We start from the raw sequence: 27,643 nt of genomic DNA on the forward strand, positions 1-27,643 counted from the left end.
CTTATTTCCATAGCCGTAACATAGCCAGAATCAGACCATTTCTTAGCAAAGCGGATGCTTAAACCCTAATTCACGCCTTTGTCACCTTCAGACTGGATTACTGTAATGTTCTCTTCTCAGGTTTGAACTCCTCTGCCCTTAAGAAACTGCAGCTTGTTCAAAACACTGCAGCAAGACGAGAACGAGAACCAGGAGATTTGATCATGTTACACTGGTTCTAATTTTTTATTTAATTTAATTTCTAGTGTCGCTACACTGGCTTCCCGTCAGTGCTAGGGACGACTTTAAGGTATTACTTCTTACTTATAAAATACTACATGACCTAACTCCTGTGTATCTATCTAACCTTATTTCCAGGTACGCTCCCGCCCGACCTTTAAGATCCCAGCAGGCAGGCCTGCTTGTCATTTCGAAGGTCAAGACAAAAACCTTTGGTAATAGAGCATTTTCGTATCGCGCTCCGGGTCAGGAATTGTACTGATGTTGTGGGTCTGTAAAGCCCTTTGAGACATTGTATGTGATATTGGGCTTTACAAATAAACTTGATTTGACTTGATTTAACTTGATATAATCTGTAGTCTGCGATTCCGAACTCCGAAACAAAAATCAAATGTTAGGCTTTCCCATTTGAGTAGACCAGACCTTATTTCTGAAACTGCTACCTCCACAAAAATGGAAATCACTCTGCCATGGAATTTGTTCTCCAATGCACTGTGTTATGACTCTCATCATGAGTTTTTATAACTTGTGTATCTTTACAGCTGTCAGTGGGCATGTGGCATATGTAGGCCTACATCTGGGATCGTTTTATAATTGTATATTTACGTAACAAAGCAATAGAATAGAATAGAATACAATAGAATAGAACTGTATGTGATGTCCGCTTCTTATTTCCCTTCTTATTTATTCACTAAATTGTGCTGTTCGGCAGACGCTTCACATCGAGACTACAAATGCAGCAAGTCAGAAGTGCAAAACAGGGTTAAGACTTCCGGGCTGAGCATTGTGTCTTCAAAATAAAAGTAACTTGCAATATGTATGTATGTATATTAGTATGTTACAATATGTCTATAACCTCACACTGCAAACTCAACATTGCAAATACAGCATCTGGCAAATACATTTTGACATTTATTTCTGTGATTAGAATTTTATATCTACCGAAACCACTGTCCATATTTCATATAGCAGATCTAGTTGATGTTAGTATCAAGCCGATAAATTATTTCGGGGTTTATTCTACCAGTATTTGTGAAACTGTACAGTTACTATATTTTTCAATGGGGCATCACACGTTCACCCACTTCAGGCTTTAATCCTGAATTCAATTTAGCCGGAAACGAGTAGTTGTTTATATTTGCGGGCTTAACTGCAGTCATAGTCCTGGGTTGAGACCAATTGAGGTTTACAGCGGGTGAAGTGAAGACGCATCGCAGGATTCATCATGGCACCACTTGGACTAAAATCCATTGTTGGAGAAAGTAAGTAATTTATTTATATACAAATGTTGCCTTAATTTTCATTCAGCTATGATTATTGAGAACTCCAAAGCAAGGCGAATAGTTACACGGAGGGACAAACATTACATTTTGAAATTTTAGTTCGTCATGTTCTAAAATTGCTCCATGACTGTTGCGATCGTTTTTAATCATACTTTGTAACAATGTAACTGGTTGTCTTTTTTGGGGAGGTCGCTGCGAAAAAGACCCACAGGCGCAAAAAATACCGAATCGAATGACTTTTCCGTCGTTTTATGACCCTCAACAGTTCCTCGTAAATCCTCCACTAATCTGTCTCTCTGCGGATTAAGTCCTTCAATTCATATCATTCTCATAGGATTCTCAGGGTGCTGGAATAAAGATACAACTCACAACAAATTACAACCATTCCAAAACGTTTACTGTTTCTTTTATATTCTGCATGCTCACTCAATAGACAGATCATGCCATTCTTAATAACTTGTTCTGATGGATATTTATGCTGCAGTGTATGGTAACAAAATTTGCAAATGACTACAGTAAAAGGTGGTAGCTGTGGCAAATGTATTTATTCTTTACCTAAATTGATTTTACCTAATGTGTATTGCGTGTATGATATATTGCAGTGCAGTGATTTACATATTGTTCATTTAAAAACTTAGTTTGTAGCGATTCCCAAGTCAGTCTTGATACACAGTGAATATTTCTTACACTGTTTGCTGTTTTGTATTCATACAAACACTCAAACTAGCCACAGAAAAAAGAACAGTACAGTGTAGTGGGATAATGCATAACGACACATTATTCTCTTAATATGTTGCTTTGGGTGAATTTATATTGCATAATGTGGCAGAAAATGATGCATTCCAACTTTCCTGCTGAGGATAAGCAAGAAATGGTTGTTTGCTGAACTTGAAACACAACAGCAGCTAACAGCAGGTCTAATGACTTCAGGGTTATTTTGCTAAATAATTGACCATAGCACCAAGTTAGATGGATTTAATAATAGTATTTATTGAGCAGAATCTTAGAATAAATGCTTTCATATAATTTAATGTACTGATGTCATAGCAGATAACTTTATAGTGAAAATATATTCTCCATCTTTCTTTTGGAGTCTGTGGTTGTGCTTGGTGGATGATTCTGTTGCCTACTCTCTTGACATGTTACATGTCTGTGTGCACATCTCTAATAAGTGAAAGAATCACAGCATCATTTGGTAGATATGAAAAAGCATAAAAATGATCAATTCGCTGAAAATTTTTTTCAGCGAATTGCATTTTTGATGTAATTTGTGAGACAGTAAAGGTTGCTTCAGCTCTGATTAAGTACTTATCAACTTAAAGGGAATTCAGCAGATTCTGACTACCTTTGACAACTCCCGAGAAATGTAGGCATGCTGATAGAGCCTGGACTGCAGAGGCCTGTATACACTAGTGAGCAGATGCAAACAGACTACATGAGCCAACAGCAGCTACTGAACGAGAAATGCAACTTCAGAAATATGCAAATGATAAAAAATACATTAAAACACCCACAAAACAAATCCAGTCAACACAAAGTGCCTTTGTACCGCCACAGGTAGTGCTAGCTGGAATGAGGACTGATACACAGGGGAAGCTGTCTGCACCTGAAATAAAGCAGCATCAGTTGGTTGTTGAAACATATTAATGTGTTATGTGTATGTGGGTTGAGGTTGATTAGGGTTAGTATGGATAGCAGGTCCACAAAATGTTGAGTTTGATAACTGAGGTGGGCTAATGCAGATTTAGACAAGGTTCATATGGACCGTCTAGAAGTGTATATGACAAATTACCTATTTTGTTTAGGTATGACGACCAGTTGCATTGATGAAAGAAAGAAAGAAAGAAAGAAAGAAAGAAAGAAAGAAAGAAAGAAAGACAGACAGACAGACAGACAGACAGACAGACAGACAGAAAGAAAGACAGAGACACAGAGTGGAAGTATGTTGGCTGCAACCTCTTGTGCATCCTTTTGTGCATAATTTGTGCATCTCTACTTTCACAAAGGCAGAGAATAAGGTGTGGATTCAGCCATTCCAGAAGATGAAGATACATTATCCAGTGGATTGTGGTGCAATAAGTTTGGTGGTGTGGTGTGTGTATGTTGTACTTCTTTCTCTGTTTGCATGAATCTAGCTAACCCTAACAATAATTTTAACCTCTACTCTAAAAATGCATCAACATTGAGTCTTCGAAAGTATCAGGACTGCTGCACTGCTAGCACTGTTTTTGGATCTTGGAAAATAATGTGGTTGGGCCCCCAACATTTACCAAGATGGATTTTGAGTGTCTCCTTACGTTGGTACAGCTGCATCCAAAAGGATTACTTATTATCGTGACGAGTACTGTTCTCCTAGAAATTGTGCTCTTACAAAATGCATACCTGTCTTTGTTGCCTGTGAGAGCCATAGCATTCCTGGCTTTACAGAACATATATAAAATATATGTTGAAATGATCTGGTATTGCGTCCGCAGTCATCTGCTGTGGTTTCTGCAATAATGACTGGTGTGTTTCTTCTACAATCATCACATGAATCCAGCATCAGATGTGCAGTATATAGAAATTGCATGGATTATCGTTGAAATTTGGATCCAGAGATATTTGTTCTTGTTTGTCATGCTTCCGTCAGAATAGGGGACTCCTGGTATTGGGGATTTCCTGTGATAAGTGTCATGCACAAACATTTCATTTTAAGTGGTGGTAATGATACCTGATGATGAGCACCGCTTAGAGAGAAATGTCACCCTGCCTGCTGTGGAAACGGGACATGTTGACATATTTAGGAGGCTCAGTGTGTGTGACGCTTCTCTGTGATGCCACGTCCGCTGACACAGAAACAGCACAGAAATAGTGGAGGTGGTTGGGTGGCTGTGGTATAAGAGGATTGGGAAGAGATTAGAGCTGGTGATTGCGATGGGCCTCTTACTCCCATCGTTCATGTCCAGTCCCTCTGACTGGACAATTAAACTCTCAGGGAAGGAAAGATGGACAATGCTCTGGGTTTTTCCCTTTCATAGAAGTGACAGAACACCAGAACATTTTATTTTATTTTATTTTAAAATCACTCTTCAGTGTCAAGTTAACCTAACATTCTCCTTTATGTGAACATCCGTTTGATCTTCTCTGCCAACTCCGTAAAGACCTCTTATCAGAGAATATGCACTTCCTCAATATCTTTAAAATTTCCAAATTCTTACTTTTGCATCAGACACTTTTCACATTTTGTGTTAAATGTTTTAATTCAAGAAAGCATTTGACATGACAATGAGCATACAGGTATGGGACAGTTTGGAGATTGTTTTTAATATACGTAGAGGTTGTCAGGATTTGAGGGAACAGAGGACCCAAGCACAGATTAACAGTATCAACAGGATTTATTAATAATGACAGAGGTATCCGGAGGAGCAGGCTGGAGGCGGCGTCCGGGACAGGCAGAATGGATCAGAGGGCAGGCGGCGAGAGACGAGGTCGACACATTGTCCCAGCTCTGTCAGTTGGGTCCTTGTGTGTAGCACATGTGTGTAGCACATTGTCATATAAAGATTATTTATTTGTTTTTATTTATTTCCTTTTACTACTTATTAATGTGAGTTTTTTTTTCATTTATTGAGTTGTACATCTTTGATGGTGGTATTTCATTTGATATTCTAAATTCTATTCTATTCTACAATATTTATTGTAGTTTGTAATACATTTAATAGGAACTAGTTATCTGTCCATAGGGAACGTTACATGTAGAGTGCTAAGGATGGGGGAATGATTTAGGCAAAGGACGAGAGAGGAGAGTGGCGCAAAGGTGAGAGTGGATGTATGTGATGGAGCACTGTTAATGCTGAGTTAATAAAGAGAAAAGAAGGAGAAGTAGTCCCGTGCCTTGCTTGACACCCACCCAAAGAAGAAGACCCTCGAAGAGACTAATAATATCGGCCGAAACACTAACATATAGGAGGGGAGAGAGGCAGAGGTAGAGAGAGAGAAGAGAACTGAAACCCTGAAGATAAATGTCCATATTATGTCATGCCATGTTAGGTCATGTTCATAGTGTATTGTGTAGCATAGTGTATGATGCGGCGGTAGATCTCAGAGACAGTCCCTCTTTGGGGTGTGCAGAACGTAAGCAGGTAAAGGCAAAGTTTCTGATTTGGAGGTACTTAAATAAGTAGTTGCAGGTAATCTGTGTTGTGTTGACAAGCTAGAGAACCTGTTCAAACTACCGTCTGAGTTCAGATCAAGGAGACGTCTTATGCCTTTATGATGCCATACTGAGAAGAAAGAGTCCAAGAATGAGGGAGGAAACAGGTGGTTTTTGCGAACTGGACCTAGGGGAGATGCGTTTGCGAGTTAAAGTGACGATACAGTAGATTCCAGTAGAGCAATTAATCGGTATGAATTGCCAAGTAATAGGATAGGAAGTTTGGAAAGGCGAGACCTCCACTGACTTACATCCTTGTAGCAGTGATTTGCGTATCCTTGGAGGCTTTGCACCCCAAATGAAGCTGATCATTTTGTCTAAAAAAGGAATCCCCCCCCCCCCCCCCCCCCACTGTCTGTCTCCTTAGTATTGAATTCTGAGAAAGTTAATTGAATTTGCTGTTAAAGCAGTTCTTACCTGCACACAAACAGCCTCACAAAGCATTTCTAGGCAATGTGAGTTTTGGAAGAGCATTGTACTCAATGCTTTGATTGGAAATGTATTTTGCTGCTCATGTTTCTCAGACTGATAACTGGCCTTTGCAAAGATTTGGATTGACACTTTCGGCCCAATCACATAATTCAGTCATGTAACCTCCCAACCCAAATGAATAAAAAGTGTTCTATTATTAATAACAGTGTTCTAGTATTAATCTTATTATTATTTTTGAATGTGAAAAAAAACAAGTGTTTGTTGTCACCTCTCCCAAGAAGGTAGGAAAATCACTAGGCTAAGGCTGAGTTGGAAAAACAAGGAAGCACCAAAAACCAAGTTACCAAATGTTCAGAAATGCTGGTAACTTCCAACAGCACAGGAGAGCTTGTATAGGGCAAGATAATACTATTTTTAATACTAAAGTCTATCTAAATGAGACACGGATGGACAGAAAGGCAGCTGAGTCTCATGCCCTGTTTTGGCTAAATGATCATCATGACATCATCAACATTCATCCTGACAAAGATACCTGTTGGCTGTTGTCCCAATATTTCCATCCAAAAAACATAATGGATGGAAGTGTTTTCTTGAGGTCTTTATTCATACTCTTTCATTTAGCACATTTGTCATGCAGCTCCTGATATACACATTCATGTGCTCTGCTGCTTTCAGTCTGTAACATCTGTTTCCTAAATTCAAAATAGGCTCAGTCCACACATACATGCATTTGTACATATCTGCCATGCTCAACAGGGAAATAAAAGACTAGATGCCATAACCAGTAAGTGGCCAAGTATGTTCCCAATACATGTTTGGGAATTCCTTTTTTTATCACCTTGCCACAAAAATCCAATATTTACATATATTTCCTTCGTTTGTCTGTTTTTGGCAGCATTGCACTTTCTCTATCGTTTGTCTTTCTCTGCCCCCCTCCTCCTGGGAGTGCAGCTATAAGTGCGATGTTCAACTTTCCCTGGTGGAAAAGCACTTACACAGTCTGTGTGATTGTGTGCTTATGTCATATATGGCTGCATTGTGTGTGTGGGATGTCCAGTATGTGTGTGTGGTCAGATAGTCTACCATCTCTATCTGCTACTGGAGACGCACAGTAGATCAAGCAGTATGTTTGGAAACACTCAAAGGTGTAGCTGCGGAACTACACACAGACTACAAACAAATCTTTTTTGCTTTTCCCTGGACTGAAGTAGCACTGAAATTCGGCAGCACCCAGAGTGTCTGAGCAGCAGGATCACACTGCTCAGCCCAATAGAATGAGGGACAGGCTAGAAAAGGTTCTCGAGAGAACATTCATTGATTCTGTGATTAATCGATTCTTAAATATTTAACACAAATCATATGAAGTTTGTTCACTTATATACCCAAACTCAAGTCTCAAGTCGTGAATCATAATCAGCTCAACAATCTGCAAAATGTTTTGTACTGTATGCTCATTGTCATGTCAAATGCTTTCCTCAATAAAATAATCATTGACTCAGCTTATGTTCACAGTGCAATTACTGTAAGATTAAGCATGGTGACAGTAACTTTGCATACACACAAACTACGCAATCAAATCCAAGTTATCTATAGCCAATTAGAAACTGGAACAAAGCGCATACACTTTTGATGCTATAGTATTTCAGTTTTGTTGTTGTGACTGAACTACAATGGTGATTTGTTTTCCTTTCAATAAAGATAAGCAAAGGTCCTGCACAGTCAAAGCTCATTATTTGGCAATCCAGTCGAGGAAAAAAAAATACATAGTGTTATAGAAATCATTCCGTAGTGATCAATGATTCTTTTTGAAATGAATTTATATTATCTGTTTATTGTTTGTTGTATGTGTATTTGTGAAAATGTTTTGTGTTTTGTCTGAAATTAAATGTTATGTATCCTTTTTGACAGAAATAATGAATAATGTGATAAAGAAGGCAAGAGAAAAGGGAAAATGGAAGGTAAGTCCCCTTTATTTTACAGCCCTACACAACCGGTGTGGTTGGTGTTGTATGTGTATATGTTGTATCCCCACTGATCTGAATACGGCTTATTGCTTTCTTTTGTCCTGATTCAAATTTTTAATAAAACAAACAATTTCAAGCTAAAGTCAGATATGTGTTCCCCTTTGCTCCTGTAGGTGCTGGTGGTGGACAAGCTGAGCATGAGGATGATTTCCTCCTGCTGCAAGATGACAGACATCATGTCTGAAGGAATCACCAGTAAGTACCGTCTAGTAACCTTCACCCCTTGCAAAATGTATCTATTTACATTTATCAGGTGCATAAATTTCATGTTTATCGGCTCAATAGAAGACAGGATTAGATGTATCTTCTGGTAAGTATTAATATAACCAAGTTTTGAAGTTGAATTTAGTTTTCTCAGTCAAAGACATTTTTATTCTATAACTGTATTACGTGGAGAACACATTGTTGTCAGCATGGCTAGTTATTGATTATGATTGTGTTTTAATGTTTCCTACAGTTGTAGAAGACATAACCAAGCGACGTGAGCCTCTGCCCACCATGGAGGCCATTTATCTGATAACACCCTCAGATGAGGTAACTGATACAGGGCTCCTCTTGTTGCTGTGGTACAGAACATCCAGTCTCTCATCTCCCATTATCACATGCTGTTTGCTATTTTGGGGTGCAGCTCTAGTTACATTTTTCTCCAACAACTGAAGAATGTCACTTTTTCGTAATTTGTCAGACTATACATGGGATGGAGCCAACATTATTTTGGCCATATGGATGTCTCGTTATCCAGCCCAAGCTGTTGTTCCCTTTCTCATCCACTCATGAGGTATAATATTTTTCTGTGTTCTGTTCCAGTCTGTGGAGGGTCTGATAGATGACTTCAGAGACCCGCAGTCTCCAAGGTACCGAGCAGCTCACGTCTTCTTCACAGACAGTGAGTAACTCCATTCCACACTAACAAAACACACAACAGGACATTTGCAGATGCAAAAGTAGTCTGCAGGTTCTTAACTTATGCAGTAACCACAATTTTTCCTAACAGGCAGCCAAAGTGTACATGCTTGCATGAATCCTGTTTGGAGATATACCCCAACAGTGTCTACAGAAGCATCAGAGTTGTTGTTTACTGACTAACACTGAATTGGTATTGACTAAATGAATAAAATACTTTTTTCAGACTTTTACAAGGGAAACGTGTTGTTGTTGTTCCTTCGTAAATACTTTTCAAGATCAGCATAAAATCCTACAAAATGGTCACTTAGCAATTGATCATAGTATCCCAGCCTGTTATAATTGTGTTTGTGTCCACAGCAATCCCAGACTCACTCTTTGGCCTGTTGACCAATTCCCGAGCCTCCAAAGCCATGAAGGCATTGACTGAGATCCACATCGCCTTCTTGCCCTACGAATCTCAGGTAAGGGATTATGGACTGGGATAAGAGAGCAATTGGCCAATACCACACTCAATTAAACACTATCATTGTTCCTTTCACAGTGTGAAAAGCATGTTGCAAAACCTGCCCTATACACTTAAGTGATTTCAATAATATAGCTTTTATATGAGTTTGGATGATCTGACACACATCTTTACTTTGAAAAAATGAAGCTGGAGGGAGGAACGGTGATAAAGAGGAGAAGTGGACTGTGTTTTGTATTGGAGTGTTCCAGATCAGCTTTAGTCTTCAATCCTCTGTTGTCCTGTGATTTTAATCCTGAGGGGGTGGGGCATGCTGCACCATCACGTCCTCCCTGCCTTCCTCTAATCCCTCATCTCAGTGGCTGATGGCACTGATGCTCATGCTCTGCAGCCAATGGGAATGCAGATTGGATGTGTTTCAAGAGAAAGCGCAGGGATTGTTATCTGACGGAGTCAGCAACAGATGGCTCCATATATACAGTGTGTTGTGACGAGTGTGTGCGTGTATTAGGGCTCAGTTAACATTGGCTTTGTGGCAATGAGTTTTCTGATAACGTTGCCAATAGCCATTTTTGTTTGGAAGGTGTCCAATTTTCAGTTTTTGTTTTCTTTAATTTTCACTATAGAAAGTATTCTTCCACCTAGAATCGGATATTTCTTGTGACAGGTTTTAAAATATTACGGGAAACTAAAGATATCCAGTGAATTCCAGACCCAAGATATCATATAGAAAGAAACAGTGAGTGCACTGATCAATTCAGGTTCTCAATCAAATAATTAATATCATATCAGAGAGACAATACACACGATTGCCAAGTCATAACCGACATCTGATTGACAACTGCATATAGTGTGTGTATGTCAATTGTAAATTGTAATGTGTTTTTATGGCCTTCCTTGTGTTAAGGTCTTCTCCCTGGATAAAGTGGATGCCTTTCAAGACTTCTACAGCCCTCTCAAGGCTGATGTGAAGAATAATATGTTGGAGCGATGTGCAGAGCAGCTCGCCACCCTGTGTGCCACACTGAAAGAGTATCCTGGAATACGATATAGAGGGTGAGACAAGCAGCTCAACCACTGTTAAGAGTTTAATTCTGACTGATTTCCTTGTTTGTTTCCTTTAGTTAGTGTGGGCAGAACACAGCGTAGTCCTTTCTGTTTAATATGTTGTGTCATCATCAACACCCTGAAAGATGTCATTCACTATGTTGCATTGCCCAATTGATGGAAATGTGCAATTTGACTTTATTAAATCAAACTAACTCTAAATAGGCTGATAGTTATTAGTTATTAGTCAGTGTTCTTGCAATATCAGTGGTGTGAGATAAGGTTTACCAGCCATCTGGTCTCACTAGGCTAGACCAGAATGCATTGCATTTGGAATGTAATCTGGCCTGTCAGACCACAAACATTGCATTCTGGTTTGATCTCGGTCACAACCAAACAGATGTAAATGCAGACAATGCAGCTTAGACACAGTTAATAAAGTGGGTGCGTGTGGAAATTGGACAGCAACAACTCATGTAAACATATTTTTAATTATTTAAAAAAATAATGAATGAAGCTCATACAGATACAGGGATCATGTTTTATTGCACAGTGTAAATGGGGCTCCACGTCAAATTGATTTTACAATGTTAAATATTTTTGATTGGCTGTAAATGCTGTATATCACTGGCTGTCAACCTTGACTAGTCCTTTTACACACACAACTTTTCAACAACTCAAAAATTGAATCAAAATTGTTTCTTACAAGCTTCAGCCTGTGTTCACTCTGAGTCATTTGCTTGCTCACTTTGCTTTCTGAGAAACTATTCACATCAGAAATGGCCATGACCGGCAAACTGTGAGGGTTGAAAAGCTGACGTGTTATTGTGTATGTCTCTATCAGGGAGTACAAAGACTGTGCAGTTATGGCCCAAATGCTTCAGGAGAAGATGGATGGCTACAAAGCTGATGACCCAACCTTGGGAGAAGTAAGTGGAATATTTGTAATGGGGATTTTAGTGGATTTGTGAAAACAACTCGTATTTACAGTGTTAAATTTCTGTTGCAAATGCTTCCAGGGTCCAGACAAGTCTCGTTCACAGCTTCTGATCCTGGATCGTGGGTTTGATCCTGTTTCACCTCTCCTCCATGAGCTCACACTGCAGGCCATGGCCTACGACCTGTTGGGTGTAGAGAATGATGTTTACAGGTAGACAGGCACACAAAAACGAACTTAACATGTAGGACTTTCAACGTCTCTGAGAGCACTCTCCTTTGTGGGCAGTTTTGAGACCAGTGGGATGGGCGAAGTGAGGACAAAGGAGGTGTTGTTGGATGAGGATGACGACCTGTGGCTGAGCCTCAGACACAAACACATCGCTGAAGTATCAACGTGAGTGGACTGAACTGTTGAACTCACACACATATTCAAACCCTCTGTATCTACCTTAACCCAAATTGTAACTTGAACCAGAATTACAATACAATATAATAGATGGTTAACATTGATGTGGCTTAATCGTTCCCCCTGTGACCTCACACTTAGTATGTTTACTTGCACTTAAAAATAAAATATCAAGTATTATACAAGCTGATGTTGGATAAACTCCATAATGATATTGAAATCTGCTTAAATTGACATTCGCATTCTCAGTAAACAAACTGGCCGAGATTATTTCAATATACTCAAGCATGTAAATGCTGACTTGCCGACTTCCTCTCGTGAACCAATTACACAATAATTGATATATATTCAGCGAATGACAGAATCATATTATGTCTTACTGAGTATCTTATATGCTCTTGCCCGTGCTTTCCATTTATGGATTTCTATTTTTCTTTCATTTGTCTCATTATTACGCCATTTTCTCTCTCTGCTTATGATGCTGACACATTTGTTTCAACAGGGCTGTGACTCGCTCTTTAAAAGAATTCTCTGCCAGCAAAAAGATGAACACTGGAGAAAAGGTAGATGGCATAGAGCTCTGGTTTCATGCTGCAGGTTGTATTACGTTACCCATATGCCCTTCACTCAGTGGTGAAAGGAAAACCACAATATCAGACAGAAGTGCTGTGCTTTACTCTAATCTACTTTATATTTTGATGAGAGCATCTATAGGACTTAAGGAATCATGAGATGTTCTCAATATGTCAATTAAAATATACTGTTTGTTAAGAGTAAAATAACTAGTTACTTGAAAAATAACTGTCAAATAAGTGGATTTGCCTTACCAAAAATTTTGCTCCAAAAAAGCACACTCAATGATGCCAACCAGAGCTATTCATCACATCTGATAAGCGGTGCTTCTCTTTAATTTGTGTTTCAGACCACCATGAAGGAACTGGCACAGATGCTAAAGAAGATGCCACAATATCAGAAAGAGCTCGGCAAGGTAGGAGGTGAAGTTTTACTGTACATCTTTAATCCTTAATGTTTAGCACATCATGGTATCTCTACTGTTGGCTGATGTGTTCATTTGGGTTGCAAAGGAGGGCTGCAATTTTGATGATTCGAGTAACAAGAGTAGATCTTTTGTCAGGGCAGAGACCCCAATAAGAAGATGAACTTTCTGTGTAAAAAGATCTCAACACACAGTGATGCAACTCTTTTTCTAAGGCCCCCAAGGAGAACCTTTTCTATTTCGGATTTTATCTTTTCTGCTTCTGGTATGGGGGCCTTTTGTGCATCTTCACAGAGCTATACAGGACAGAACATTGCTTTCTGTCTCTCTCATTTCGTGAGAGAGATGAGTAGATCAGCAAAAGAGCTCAGATTTGACCTCTTGGCCATAAGTACAGGTAGGGCTAATAAAGTTATCACTGACTGTGTCTGTTTCTCTGATCTCAGTATTCAACCCACCTCCACCTGGCTGAGGACTGTATGAACCGCTACCAGGGCACTGTGGACAAACTCTGTCGTGTTGAACAGGTAAAGCAGCAAGAAGCCTTTCTCACCTACAAAAGTGATGAGTTTTGCTCTGAAATCACCTTTAGTTTTTTCATTTTACAAGGTGAGATTATAAATGGAATCTTGATACAAAATCTTTATGCTTATACTTTTGGATTCAAAAACTCAGGAAAGGAGACAGCCACCCCGAGCAGAACAAGGATGGAGTTTGCCTTAAAGAAGACATTTGTATATAGTACATGCACTAAATTTTATAAGATGTTGATGAATTATTTGATTGGTGTAGTATAGGGGTGGGGAACCTTTTTCCCATCACAGGCCCATCATTGTCTAATGGGCAATTTGAGTTTGCCCATTAGACTTCAGGGGCCATACTAACACTTAAGCGCTTCGAAATCTGCGCTGCAACAGTGCACTTCAAAATTTGCGCTGCGATCTGCCGGTCTGACGGTGGGATTATGACCACAGTGTAATTATTTATATGCCATCATCGAAAAAGCCGAAATTGTCTCGCGGACCAGACCAAACAGCTGAGGCCGGAGGTTCCTCACCCCTGGTGTAGGATCACAGAGAAGAACACACTTAAAGGAGCTCAGCCAACCTCCTAAAATGATTTATTTCCCCTTGTGTTGTGGTAGAATGCTGAATAAGCTATGAATCTCACTGTATGATGGAAAGAGAAGCTGAGCCAGCTATGAGTGATGTTGAGTGAAACTACAGCCACTACAAATTTCCTAAGTGAATTGGGAATTCGTTATCAGGTAGTTCTAAGTTCTAAACTAGGTCATTGGTCTGATTGTTGGAAGAATTGAGCAAGCATACAACCTTGGACTTGTCTTATGTCTATAATAAAGCTCACTGTGTGCTGATACAATTCATTTCTGAAACGCTGACAGATCTGTTCAAAGGTACCTGAAGATGCAGATCCTCTTTCAAAACAACTGTGATAACCTGAATCGGCAACTGGAACAACAGCACAGACTGTACAGAACACTGTCACATTGCTGGAAGAAATCATAGTCTGAACTTGTGTGTGCGTGTGTAACTAGTTCACTGATGGATTTGTTTGAATCCCTCTATTCTAATAAGATTTAAACGTGTAAGACAGGATAATGTTTGCAAATTGTGGACATAATGTGTCCCAATTTGCATTCACACCTGGCTCGTGGATACTAGCTGTTATTGCTACTGGCTATGTCAGAGATCTGACCACAATATGAGCCAGACCACACCTGTATCTTTACATCTTTCATTAATATGTGCTTTTCATTGTCGGCGTAATGTATGCAGATACATGTCGGTGCAAAGTGGGAATGGGGCCTAAAAATCGGCATTTGATGGCAGGAGTGTCATGTTTCAACACTGTGTCAGAGCTCATGATTTGCAGTTTCACAGATATATTTAGAGGTATGAATCAGAGGAGTAACTGTGTTTGTGTGGCTGTATGGCAGACTTTGTTCTAGCATGTTCTGTATGTGTATAAATTTAAAACAATCAGCATTAAAAGAATAAATAACCTAAATAATGTCATGGAATCACAGGGATCTAACAGATTACAGGGATCTAACTTGCTACTATTCACATTCTAGCTAGTTGCATCATATTCTGTGTGTTGTTAAAATGTAACTCACCATTAGTCTGTCTGGCCTTTCCTGTTGTTGTTGTGGTTGTTGTCTCTAAGGATCTTGCCATGGGCACAGATGCAGAGGGAGAGAAGATCAAGGATCCCATGAGGCTCATTGTACCTGTTCTACTGGACAGCAATGTCTCTGTTTCTGACAAGATCCGTATCATCCTGCTCTACATCTTCCTTAAGAACGGTAAGATAGTTTTTTACATCTCACACTGTTACATTACATCATTGGAAAGCACATTACAATATACAGTAGCACAGTCAGAATACAAATTATGCAATTACAATTAGACTACATGGAGATAAACGGTTTCTGTTTAGACACTGTTATCTTAACCTCTGATCCTTAGCTTACCCTTATATTTTAGCTTCTCAGTAGTCCGTACAGTAAGAGGCACACATCCAATATCTTTACATTGTTTCTATTATGAGAAACCCAAGTTCAAAGTTCAAGTCCAAATGGCTTGGAATTTCCAATGTGTTTAGATGTCCATCCAATCTGTGCGTTTTGTTTACATGCTCATATCTTATATGTGTGACATGTACTTAGTGTAGCTAAGACCGAGTCACTTCACTGAGTTTCCCAACAATATAATACTAAAAAATGCATTTTAAATTTCGTATTTTACTATTATATTGTATTTTTATTGTAGAAATGATTGCTCATTATTAGACCTGTTACACTGTTGGATGGAGCCTGAGACTTAATAATTTTGTTGCCAACAGCTGCTGCTGTAATTGTTGAGCATATGACATTAAAGAAAGTTGAAACTTGAACATGTAAACATAAATGCACCCTCACAAACATGTTCTCAAAGGTTGTGGCCAACAATCACCTTGTTGGCCAATTAAAAGAACACTTGTGTTGCATGGAGCTTTCTAACTTACTGTGCCATTACTGCATAACTGCAGGCTACTCTGAAATTCTACATTTTATAATCAGTAAAGTAAACACTCTATTTCATTATGCAGAACTTGTTTGTTTAGTAACCTCAGATGACACAGAAATGATCTTACGCTAGTCCCCATTGTCTTCATGGCTGCAAACATGGCATCACATGTATGTGTGTACTGTGCTGAGTGTGCCCTTTGATGTGTTTTGCATGTCTTAACTGGAAATATAAGCAGAATGTTCCTGTGTGTCTACATGTGTGTGTTAGGTGTGACTGAGGAGAATTTGTGTAAACTCCTTCAGCATGCAAACATACCACCTGAGGACAGTGACATCATTTCCAACATGGCTCATATGGGTATGCCCATTATCTCAGAGGTAAGCTACCCTGAGCAAGACAGGCTCAATGTCTCATGAGTAGCTGTAACCATAAACTGGCTACTCCAGTTTTTCAAACTTTGTGTAATAAATAATAATACAGTAGCATATACAATTCAAGTATCAGGAATTTTTCCGCTCTTATACTTTATACAAATGAAGTAATTTCCTCTGTGTGCAGCGTGTAACACTGTGCTATTACTGTATAAAAACAAAATCAATTATTCAGCTTTGAAGCACTAATTAAGTTACATTCCAATGTTTTGAAATGTTTGAAAATCCAGTTCTTGGTGCTGTAATGAAATGTTGAAAAATCCCCATTATTTCTCACCAGATGACCGAAAAAATAACCAAGGGTATGTGATAAATAGGAAATACATTTGAAATATGGAATGACAGGAACGATAAGAATATTTGCCTGTGTCTTTCCTGTTAATAAATCTAAGTTTATCTTAAATTTTACCCAATTCTGTCTAGCAGTGAAAGAAGCATAAGTATTGAACAGTTAGTACACCATGTGCATCAAATCTGCTTGACTTCATGATCCTTCACAATTAATTTCCCAGTGTTTCTTTTCAAATGCTGACAATTTATATTTGAAGAACTTTCCTGAATTAACTTTTAGGAAAAGGATCACGTTTGCCTGCATTGTTTTCTCAGGAGAGAGACAGGTGAGGTGACATCTTGAGCTGCTAAATAACGTGTGGCCATGAGTTATAATAAGCACTCTGACTCACATCCAGCCCTGGCAGAAGGCAGTCTCTGGGATCTGGGTCTCTTCCTTTATTATGAACCTACACCACCTTAAATGCACAATCAAAGTAGATTCTTGCTGTATTTTGGCACATTGTGTGAACAAACAATTGGTTGAGTTCATTAATCAACAGGAAAATCATCTGAAAACCTGCACAAGCACTAGGTGGCGCCAGGACCAGCATTATTATCCTGTGTTCATGTGTTACATTTGTGGCCTTATTTATGTTGCCACCAGTCTTATTCTTAGTAACACCAGATGTCACCTCTCTTCTTTCTCCTCTATGCTTTTTGAATGGACCTGAAATTCATTTTCCAGGTTTTATTTCAATGCAGACACACAAACAGAACCATTGGAGGAACAGGAATGAAGGGATTGCAGAAAATGATCTGTTGCATAAAAATCAGCAACCTGTTTCGAGAACATAGATGTTGTGCTAGATGTTTTAAACTTTACAATACATCACATAACACTTGCATGGACAGAATATCTCTCCACTGTATATCTCACCTATTAATCTGAGTAATTACAGTGCTAGAAAATCAGGTCATGTCTGTCGTCTGCTGCTCTCATTTAAGAAAAATTATTCCAAACTACTGAGCAGAGAATTGTTAAAAACAACCCGGCTTAGAAGTTTGGTTTGTGAATAGTGAAACAATGAGTACTCAGCGTTTGCTCTCCACAGGGCACCACCATCAAGAAAACCAAAAAGCCTGACCGCAAAGAGCGAATCAGTGAGCAGACCTACCAGCTTTCCAGATGGACCCCAGTCATCAAGGATCTCATTGAAGTACTTCTCATCTACTGCTATACACCCGCACAACATTGTTGACATTTTTCACTTGTTAAATGAAAAGTAACATTCAGAGACAAAAATAACATCAAATGCTTTGTTAGAAGACATTTGTTGCAGTATATTTTCTAATGCATACAAATCCCTTTCTAATCTAACAGCCATCATTTGTTTCCACAGGATGCAATTGAAGACAAACTTGATTCAAAGCTGTACCCTTACATTTCCCAGCGACAAGCTTCAGCCAAATCCAGTGCACCCTCCAGGTATGTAATCACTCATATTGTGCAAATGTACCTAAAGCATAATAAACAGCTATATAGTTGGCTCAAACTAGAGGGGTATTTTGGAAAAATAAGGTGTGGGGATGTTGGTTGTAGTTGAAGCAGGACTACATGTGCATGAAGAGGCTTGATAAAATATACTAGTCGGTTGATTACTGACCACAGAAAACTATGTGACACAGGGGCCAATTTCAAGCACATATGTATAAATTATACCAGAGTTCTCTATAATATATGTGTCTGTTAAATTTGTCATCAACTACCACAAAAACCTAATGAAAGGCTAATGTAAATATTGGATCCAAAATGAATTGCAATATATCCTTGCAGAATGAAGCTGAAGGAAAATAGATGAAGGATAATAGCACTGATCCAAATCTATCTTGAGCTGTAAACCAGAAAAAATAACACATTTAGCCAAAGCCCAATCAGCAACGATTTGGAACATTTCGGCCAGAATTTAGCATTTGTTCTTTTATCTCTGGGTTGGTGTGTCCAGACTGTCCAAAGTTTCACTATGAACATGCAGGAGAGCAAGAAGTGGCACAATTGTGTTAACTTTTTAGCTGACACATGGAAAGATGGAGCAGCTGACGTGCAAATATGAGCATAGTTTTGTAATGTTTGCAGCTTCACATATAGACACAGATATGTTGTGTGCTACAGTGTTACAGGGACAATCATCCAACCAGGGGGTGTTGCATCCTCTGTACCCCTACGGCCTGTTTACTGCGTTAAATAATATAGGTTGTTTTTTTTATAGTATAGATACAACTTTACGGGAAAGAAAAGTAAAAAGATATACCGTAGTGTTTTATACTTAGATCACCACATACATTTTGAATAAAACAAGAGTCTTTCAATCTCTGTCACCTTGCAGTGCTCGCTATGGGAACTGGCACAAGAACAGGGCTCCTACAGAGATGAAGACTGGGCCCAGGATCATTGTCTTCATTATTGGAGGTTTGACATACAGTGAGATGCGATGTGTCTATGAGGTCACTCAAACCAATGGCAAGTGGGAGGCCCTTATTGGTGAGTTCCCTGTATATCAAGAGTGATTAATATTGTTTATTGTTTAGTGAAGAAGTTAGTATCTGATAGATTGGACTAATGTTCAATATTTTTAAATTGACCATTTGTTGACATTTAATGTTTTCCCAGTATAATATATATATATATATATATATATATATATATATATATATATATATATATATATTATATATATATATACATAATTCAAAGCTCTAAATGGTAGAAAGGGTTTGTGGAAAGATGAATTAGGCAGTTCTGGAACACTAAAACTTGCCACTGCAGCTCTGGATAATAATATCTTACTACTAAAACCTTTGTTATACTTACTTCAAGGTTTTGCAGAGGGCTTCCTATAGACAACAGTAGAAGGTTTCGGTTAAATCTGCAAAATGTTTTAAGGCAGTCAGTCATATTCTACCTTATCAGAGGCTAACCACACTGACTGATATTCTGTAGTTTTTCATCAAATCTGAGGTGGAAAATCACTCATTTAAGTACAATTTGCAGGTATTTCTGGCTACTTTTTTTTTGATCTGTTGCACTACTCATTAATCGGATGTCTGCAGCTGTAAGTGACTTTTCAGGTTGCTGTCAGCAGGTAACAATCTTCAATCAATGTTTTGCAGTTTGAGTTTATGCCTCTTTGATTTAACATATATATCACTTTCTTCCTCTATCACTATTTATTATTTATTATGGTTTAGTATTATAATTCCATTTGTCATGACTCACCCAACATCAATATTATGCTGTAATAAAGCAGTAAAAGCTACATAGACCACCCTGAATGTTTGCTGATTGCTGAGTTGAGCTCCAGTGGAAATCTTAAACTTATGATTCCTCTGCAGCTGACTCAGCAGAGTTTGCTTTATGTGTAACATAAATCACATTCTCCAAGAAAACCTATACTTTATGAAGTATCAGGATAAAGAAGCACTACAAAATTCAGCTGCATTTCATTCAAGGGGTGCGCCGGTTGAGCACAGCCTAGTTTTGGAGATGTTTTCGATCAGTGTGTAATTCTGCTGTGAATAATTGTTATATGATCAAAACTACTCTACTGCATATCTCTTTATATAGGACATCTTGTAAACAGGCGAGGCTTTTGTCCATTGTAGGTTCCACACACATACTTACTCCACCTAAGTATCTCAAGGAACTGCAGCACCCAGACTTCCTGGACCCCAACGCTGCACCAGAAGGCACTGAGGAGCCGCCTGCAGAATGAGAAACACATTTGGAAGTAAATAAAGGCTATCGTGTGATTGTATTTTGTGTACATTCCCCCAACATCAGCCTCTCCTCCCAACTGTGCCACCAGCGAAAAATTAATCGCACCTCTTAGAGTTTGTTGTGAAACTTAAAACTGCTGTAAACTAGCTGAGCTTTACCCCTGTGAATCATTGATGTGAAAAGAAAAAAACATTAATATTACCTCATTACTTTCTGGGGTCACAAAGCACAATGACTTTGATTGTGATTCATATTGCAGTGGCTTGTCTTGTGTAAACAATGTAGCCTCCTGTCTGCCCTGTGGTCCTGTGTTGTACCTCACACTCTTTCCATTTCCTCCTGGACCAACCTTGTGATTTGTTTCCCCCAGCTCATCTTCTTCTGTTGTTTATTGTTTGATGTATCTGGTATGGTAGCAGTTACCTTTCCACCCCTATTCCTTCCTATTGTGTACAGCTATATCAAGATATAAAATACAAAAACAGATACAATTCATTGAAATGAATTCATCTATATACCTGGAGAATTTCCTGAAAGATGACTAGCTTGGGTAATTCACAGCTGCATATTTGACTTGTCTGTAAGGACAAGGGTAAGTGATTTATTGAGAAATTCAGCCCTGTTTCATTTTGATGGTAGAGTTCATGACATGTAGGTGATGTCTTATGCTGCTCTCTATTGTTACTGATCAATACATGTCCTATATCAGCGCGCTTATTTTGTTAAGTTTGGATTTGATCTCACACCAGTCACCAGTCACCACTGCACTAAGGGGAATTTTATGATTAATCTTCACTTATCACAATTCTGATTTAGCCTGACACTTGGCATGATGTTTAATGACTTAGCCCTATTGTCTAATGGCTTATCATTCATGTTCATCTGTTGGGAATGAAAGGGATGAACTAAAAGTGCTTTCAGAATTCTCCAGACACTTCAACCACTTTTTTGGTACATTGTCTTTTTTCCATTAGCATCCTTGTTATCCATGTGTAACTGACCCTGGACCCTGACCTTGGTAAAATCTCTGCCAGGACCACTGATGTCTGCATTTATAACACATCAAATAACAACATAGTGCTTGACTTAACTATATTTGGAGCACTTTCCATGGTGCTGAACAACATGCCAATAGTTAACAGTGTGTCACATTTTGAGCATAGATATGTATGACAGGTACAAGATATATTTAGAGTTTCAAGGCTTCACATCACCCACAACAACCTATTTTAAGACTGCAGGTCTGAGCTTTAAACAGTGAGCAGATCTGAATATTAAGTCATAAAAACGAAGTGCAAAGAATGCCTCAATGTGTGCACTTTGCATTGTACAGAACAAGTTGGCAATCTGACATGCAAAGAAGCATAAATCATTAGTCATACGCCAAACTTTATTTTGCAATTTGTTTTTATTGAAGCAGACATTGTACATGACATTGTGCATACAGGTGTAGGGTATTTTGGAGATAATTTTTTTATATAGAAAGAGGGGAAAGAGGAGAGAGAGAGATAGAGAGAAGGGAGGAAGGTTGTGTTGTCCCTACTATTGTTGTTGAACTTGAATAGACCCTGAGGTAGAGTACAAGTGGACTCGAGTTGCAATGATGTGCGACAAATCATAATTTTGATGCAAACATCAGAAATGAGTGCTGACACTATTATCTATTTTTTTACTTGGAAGAAGTTCCAAGAGGTTTTGACGACATCATCTTAAATTCATTGAAAATTACATACAAACTCAATGTGACTGTTGCCAGATTCATTTGATGGTATAAGCCTCTTTATATATTTGTGAGCTTCATGCAGTGGTTTTGACTTTCACAAATTTTGCTATCCACAGACGTGATTGATTGTATACTAAAATTTTACAATGGAAAGGTGGAGTAACTGATGAGCAAGGGACACATGGATAATTTTAATATTTACGTTGACCACAGATATCCAACAGGACATCACCAGAAAGCCTTGAGATGTCCCTTTAAGTATGACTATCATGTTCTTACGATACATTTTTTTCCATCTTTCAGGATCGACTGAAATCATCAGCCCTCCTCGCCTTCTAAAAGCCCTCATTGACTTGGAGAAAACAGAGTAGAGCAGCATAAAAGCTCCCACTTCCTCTCATCACTCCTACAACAGATACATACAGTTCAGTGCAGTGCACACAGTCCTGTGCTTCCCTTCCCTCTGCACCACACATCAAGTAAAATGTATTTCAGTCATAAACCATTTAGAGTTAATGATATATACTTTTCAGTGACTGTAGATTCCAAATTGTGACTGAAGTCACCATGTGTTGAATCTTTTGAGTGTGTAGGTCTCTTTGAATAGTTGATCAAACTTTATTGGAAGCAGAGATTGGATTTGTGTTGAATGTTAATTGTATTGTGTTGCATTGAATGGAGGACTTTCACCCGTTGTTTTTGTCTTTTTAAATGTATAGGATATTATAGGGATTAGATTAAAGGTTTTGTTGAAATCCTATGAAGCTCATTTTATGACTGCTGCAGTGCTTTAGAATTATAGAGGAACAAAACTTACATTGTAATCTGTCCCCTTCTGATACTTACACTCTATGCAAACTGAGGCTCATATCAATGTATGCAACTCTGTCTTGTTTTAGAAATAATTTGATTTACAATTTTGTGTCTGACCTTGGACATGCCAATCTAAAGCCATTTTAAGTGATGGTCAATTTAGGTTTAAATTTATCCTATCAATACTCATTTTAAAGATAAGGATTTGTATGTCCTATCTCCTGTGCGTGTTTTTCATTGTATTTTGTCCTCCAGAGATTTTGTTTTCTGTGTTTGACTATGATTTAGTTTTAATGTTAAGTTGGATTCATCATTGACCAGTTATGTAGTGATTGTTATTAACCCACAGTGCGTGAGGATAGATCTCAGTATTATCATGTGCTTGTATGTACATCTATGAACAATATTGGCAGTATACTGCAGTGTGTGTGACTAATAAAGTGGCTTCTTAAACTTAAACTCTGTGTGTTTTATTTCAAATTTGCACCTCTTAGATAAGGACAAATTGGATTTATAGACTCTATGAGGAACACGTACTGAATGTTTATGGACATTTCTTCAGGGAAATGCTCTAATGCAGGTTTTTTATTTTTCTGATGAAATTTGCTTTGGTTGAATGGAGTAAATATATCTGTCACCAGTGAAAAATGACTGATGTAATACTTTATACAGCCACCAGATAGAGCCTTTGGTACACAGACGATGACCATTATGACTGAGAGAACTAGAAATAGTAGTTTTGCACAAAAAACTGTGTTGATGTTTAAATAAGGTATTGATAAAAAAAAACCTTTAAAATTAGTTGGGCCTTGAGCTGTCAAGCTTTCAGTCAACCAGGATGTTGCTTCATTCTGTAGTGGGCGCCGGTACAGTTGTGTTGTTTTTCACAATCTGAGACCTATATTCTACTGTTGTAGCGACTATTTAGCCTGAGGATTAAACAGTTACAGCCAAGCTATTCCATTTCCCTTTAGAAATCTTCTGCGAAAAGTGCTCTCCTATCAATTTGGTACAACCTCCATTTATGCAACACTGTTGTGCGTTCAAAGCCACAGGCAGAGAGGCACTTTCTTCTGAGTCATTTAAATGCTATGGGGCCCTGTATTTTCTACAGAGAAACCATGTAACATCAGAAACGTGTACGCCTCTGCTGAGGTAACACACAGTGGACTACAAGTCAGCTTACATAACATAGGAACAGGTACCCCATTGAATACATGAAGAGGGAATTTCATCATTCTTCCGTTTCTTTGTTCCTTTCCTCTGAATACATTGGTACTGGAAACCAATGTTAGGAATTTGCCATAGGCGTTCTCTTTCCCTTACATCTGATTCTTAGGTGTTAATGGTGAAAATTAATATAAGATTGTGGTGTAGATGCTACAACATATGGCCCATTTTATCTGATTGAACAAAGAATTAAAGGACACAAAATATACTAACATAGATGATATTTATTACTTGGGTCTTGTTTTTCACAGAGTAAGTAAGTAAATCCATCAAACAGGGACATTATTTTACTTGTGTCCGAGTTGTCATCCTCACTACATTGTATCACTGTACTAAAATCTTATTACCAATGTTGAGTTTTAAAAATAGCAAACACGTTTAAGTCTTTCTCTCTGTAGTCTGTTGTCTTTCTACCATTCTCTGCATTCACTTCACACCTAGAAATCATTGGGTGAGAGGAAGCATGCATCCTGGAAAGGTCACCTGCGATTACTCTGCCCTCATTGGCTATAGTGCCTCTGCAGATAAAATAGAGAAATAATAAATGTGTGTGCCACAGAGAGAATGAAGTAATTGTTTTCCATTATAAATGCATGTGTGAGGATACCGCGTGTTCACCATCCCGAGTGAGCAGGTTAACCTTTTGATCAGAGAGCTCACACGCACTCACGAAGTCAATCACACAATATACATTTTCTACTTCAACCGACCTGCATGTTTTCTGAGGTAAGAGAAAACCAAAAACCCACACAAACCTAAGGAGAACATGGAAACATAACAGTTCTAACCGCTAAGCAAGAGCGCTGTCCTTAGTGCTGGTTGAATAGAATACCATCAATGCAGTTTCTTATTCCTTAACAAGAGAAACAGAAATTGCATGCAATGCATTTGGTGAGCTCAGCACATTCCTGTTTGAAAAAAGGTAAAGTCAGCTCAGTGTAAAGGAGCTTTTCTGCAGGAATTAAGACACAGCAGAATGCTTGTGTATGGGCAGCATTTGAATCATGCAGACACCACATTGCAACCACATTTTAATGAGATGCAGTTCAACAGGCTAGATAGTAAAGTGTAACAACTGCTCAAGAGCAAGTGAACTTGACCGAAGAACATTACTGAATCATTATTTTAACAGTGTTGACAAGTCTTATTTATGCAGCAGGAATCTAAAGAAGTCAGCTAAAAATCTATCTTTCCTCCTGCTCAAATACCCAACAAAAACCTAAAAAAAAGCAACAATAAGCAACAATTTCACATGGACTCCAGAATGTGCTGTGCAACTGCCCATTACTGCCACATTACAACCAAATTATTCAAGAATGATTCATTAGATTGATTGACTTCTGCAGTTAGCTGTCTGTCTAATATGTCTAACAGTAGCTCTGGTAGCTCAGTATATCTACTAGCTGCACATATTTATATTCATTTCATCACACATCGTGGTTACTTTTTTAAGTTTGTATCAAAAACATGTCTCTGACAAACCAAAAGAAGGAGCTGAAGTGTTTTTTGGCCCATATTAAATAAATTGAAGTGGGAGATTTAGAAATAAAATCCAGTCCATTGGACGGTCATTCTCTTGCAGCGAGATGAAGAAGTATCGCCTTATTCATTTACCTGGGGCGGCACTTCAGTCATATCGCTCCTCTTTTCCGATCCCCCCACCCCCTGCAGAAGCTCTGCGCGCCCCCCACTTTGGGAACCACTGGATAAATGAATAAATGACTCGTTCTAGCAAGATAAAAATACACAAGAGTTAGCAGTTACATCAGCCACAAAGGGATTACATAATCCTGTTTAACAAAATTGTATAACCTCTCACCATTTATATACACCTCTATAAATCTATATGCAGGTTGTTTTGTACAGAATCTATCATTTCATAACACTTTGCATTTTTACACAGCATTTAATAATACCACATCTGGTGTAAACTAGAATAACTGTAGTCATCTCTTAGTCCAGTCACTTTAGCATTGCAATAGTAATGTAGTACATCCTGTGACTCTCCAGGATTAAGTATTAGTATTAGTAACGGGCATATGTCATTCGATTACAAAAATATAATATAATCACAATAAATAGAATCAGCACAAAATACATTATGTCACATTGTATGATCTTACAACTATTATCTGAATTTGATTATTTGGTTAACTGTATGACTTTGGAGTATTATACAAATAGGACAAAAAGTGATACTAAAATATCGGCTCAACCTCAATCAATGAGCAAATTAATAGATTAAATGAAAAGCATGTTTTCCCCCTTCAACTTTACAACTTTTTTGGTCCACATTCACAGCAGCTAAAAACTAACTGACACACATGTATGACTCTCTGCTGCAAGTGTTGACATATTTGTTTTCCAATTTCACATAATATTCATCTCACAATTCACAAGGTTACAGATATTACAATGATATTACAGTCTTTTCCCTGACTACAGGTTGAAAACCACTGTTCTGAACAAGACTTAAATTAACATTGTACTGTATATCACAGGTAGCATCATTTAAGTAATGTTACTGATGAAAAGCAGCTAACAAAAACTGTGACATCCGAATTATAAGGTTCTATTTGAAAATGAATTACTCAGATTAGATGTATGGGTTTATTATTTGGAAAAGTCACTCTATGTAAGAAGTCAGCTAGCCACAGTGATAAAACTAAGGTCACAAAATATCAATTGTGGTTTTTATGTTATTATCATCTGTACTTAAGCAGCAGTAATTTGTATACCACTACATCCTGCAGATACATAACTACAACCAAAACATTTCGACATATTTAGCAAACAGTACGGCCTGATACGGTAACAATGAATCGGGTGGGGTAAGATGTGGAACTTGAACATGTGCATTATTGTGAGTGCAAAAAGCTACAGAAATAACATTGATCTATCAGCCACTGTCCCATTAATGCAGGTGCAGCATGATCATTATTCTTACTATTTAAAATCACATTTTTTATTTATTTTTTTAATACCAACTTCAAATTTTTGACCTGTGGTGCATAACTTGAAGAACAAAATCTGATATTACAGTAAATAATGGTTGGAAGACATTGCTGCGTGAGTTACTGTCACCGTCTTTGACAAGACGTAAAGATAATAATTTGGGGTACATTTTGATATTTTCTTACTTAAAAACCATGCACTCATTACCAGAATCATAGCATTGACAGAATCATTTCAGGAAAATAAGACTTAAAGGTTGAATATGAAGCCAAAAAAGGTTTTTGAATGGGGAGGAATCACACTTTCCTGAAAGCAAAATAATAAAATGGTAACATAATTGTTATATGTTTTACCACAATGCACATATTAAAACTAATATACTATACTAACACTATTATTCTTACATATTAAACTGTTTGCAACCCTCCCCTCTGGCAGGAGGCTGAGGCTTCCCTTCTGCAGTCGGCCTCATTAACAAGGGCCGGGTCTTTCACTGACCACAT

The 27,643-nt window shown here is 38.2% G+C and overlaps 1 protein-coding gene across 1 annotated transcript; it reads left to right on the top strand.

Moving 5' to 3' along the window:
• Positions 1-1,444: 1,444 nt before the first annotated feature.
• Positions 1,445-20,414, top strand: stxbp1b (syntaxin binding protein 1b). The gene is made up of 19 exons (XM_076165159.1): positions 1,445-1,481; positions 8,035-8,084; positions 8,264-8,345; positions 8,608-8,684; positions 8,958-9,036; positions 9,414-9,517; positions 10,427-10,575; positions 11,411-11,495; positions 11,586-11,716; positions 11,792-11,899; positions 12,414-12,474; positions 12,834-12,899; positions 13,355-13,435; positions 15,096-15,234; positions 16,208-16,317; positions 17,757-17,861; positions 18,045-18,130; positions 19,029-19,183; positions 20,305-20,414. The coding sequence occupies exons 1-19, from the start codon at positions 1,445-1,447 to the stop codon at positions 20,412-20,414; spliced, it is 1,815 nt and encodes a 604-aa protein (XP_076021274.1).
• The last annotated feature ends 7,229 nt before the right edge of the window (positions 20,415-27,643 follow it).

The sequence above is a fragment of the Genypterus blacodes genome, unplaced genomic scaffold (assembly GCF_046128005.1).
Source record: "Genypterus blacodes isolate CSIRO-AG114 ecotype Tasmania unplaced genomic scaffold, CSIRO-AGI_Gbla_v1 ptg000141l_1, whole genome shotgun sequence".
Lineage (NCBI taxonomy): Eukaryota > Metazoa > Chordata > Actinopteri > Ophidiiformes > Ophidiidae > Genypterus > Genypterus blacodes.

Bases quoted from the DNA above. Each gene is read 5' to 3' on its own strand.
- stxbp1b (XM_076165159.1), top strand. From the start codon at position 1,445: ATGGCACCACTTGGACTAAAATCCATTGTTGGAGAAA. The intron at 11,900-12,413 runs GTGAGTGGACTG...TTGTTTCAACAG, and splicing joins CACATCGCTGAAGTATCAAC to GGCTGTGACTCGCTCTTTAA. The intron at 17,862-18,044 runs GTACTTCTCATC...TTGTTTCCACAG, and splicing joins TCATCAAGGATCTCATTGAA to GATGCAATTGAAGACAAACT.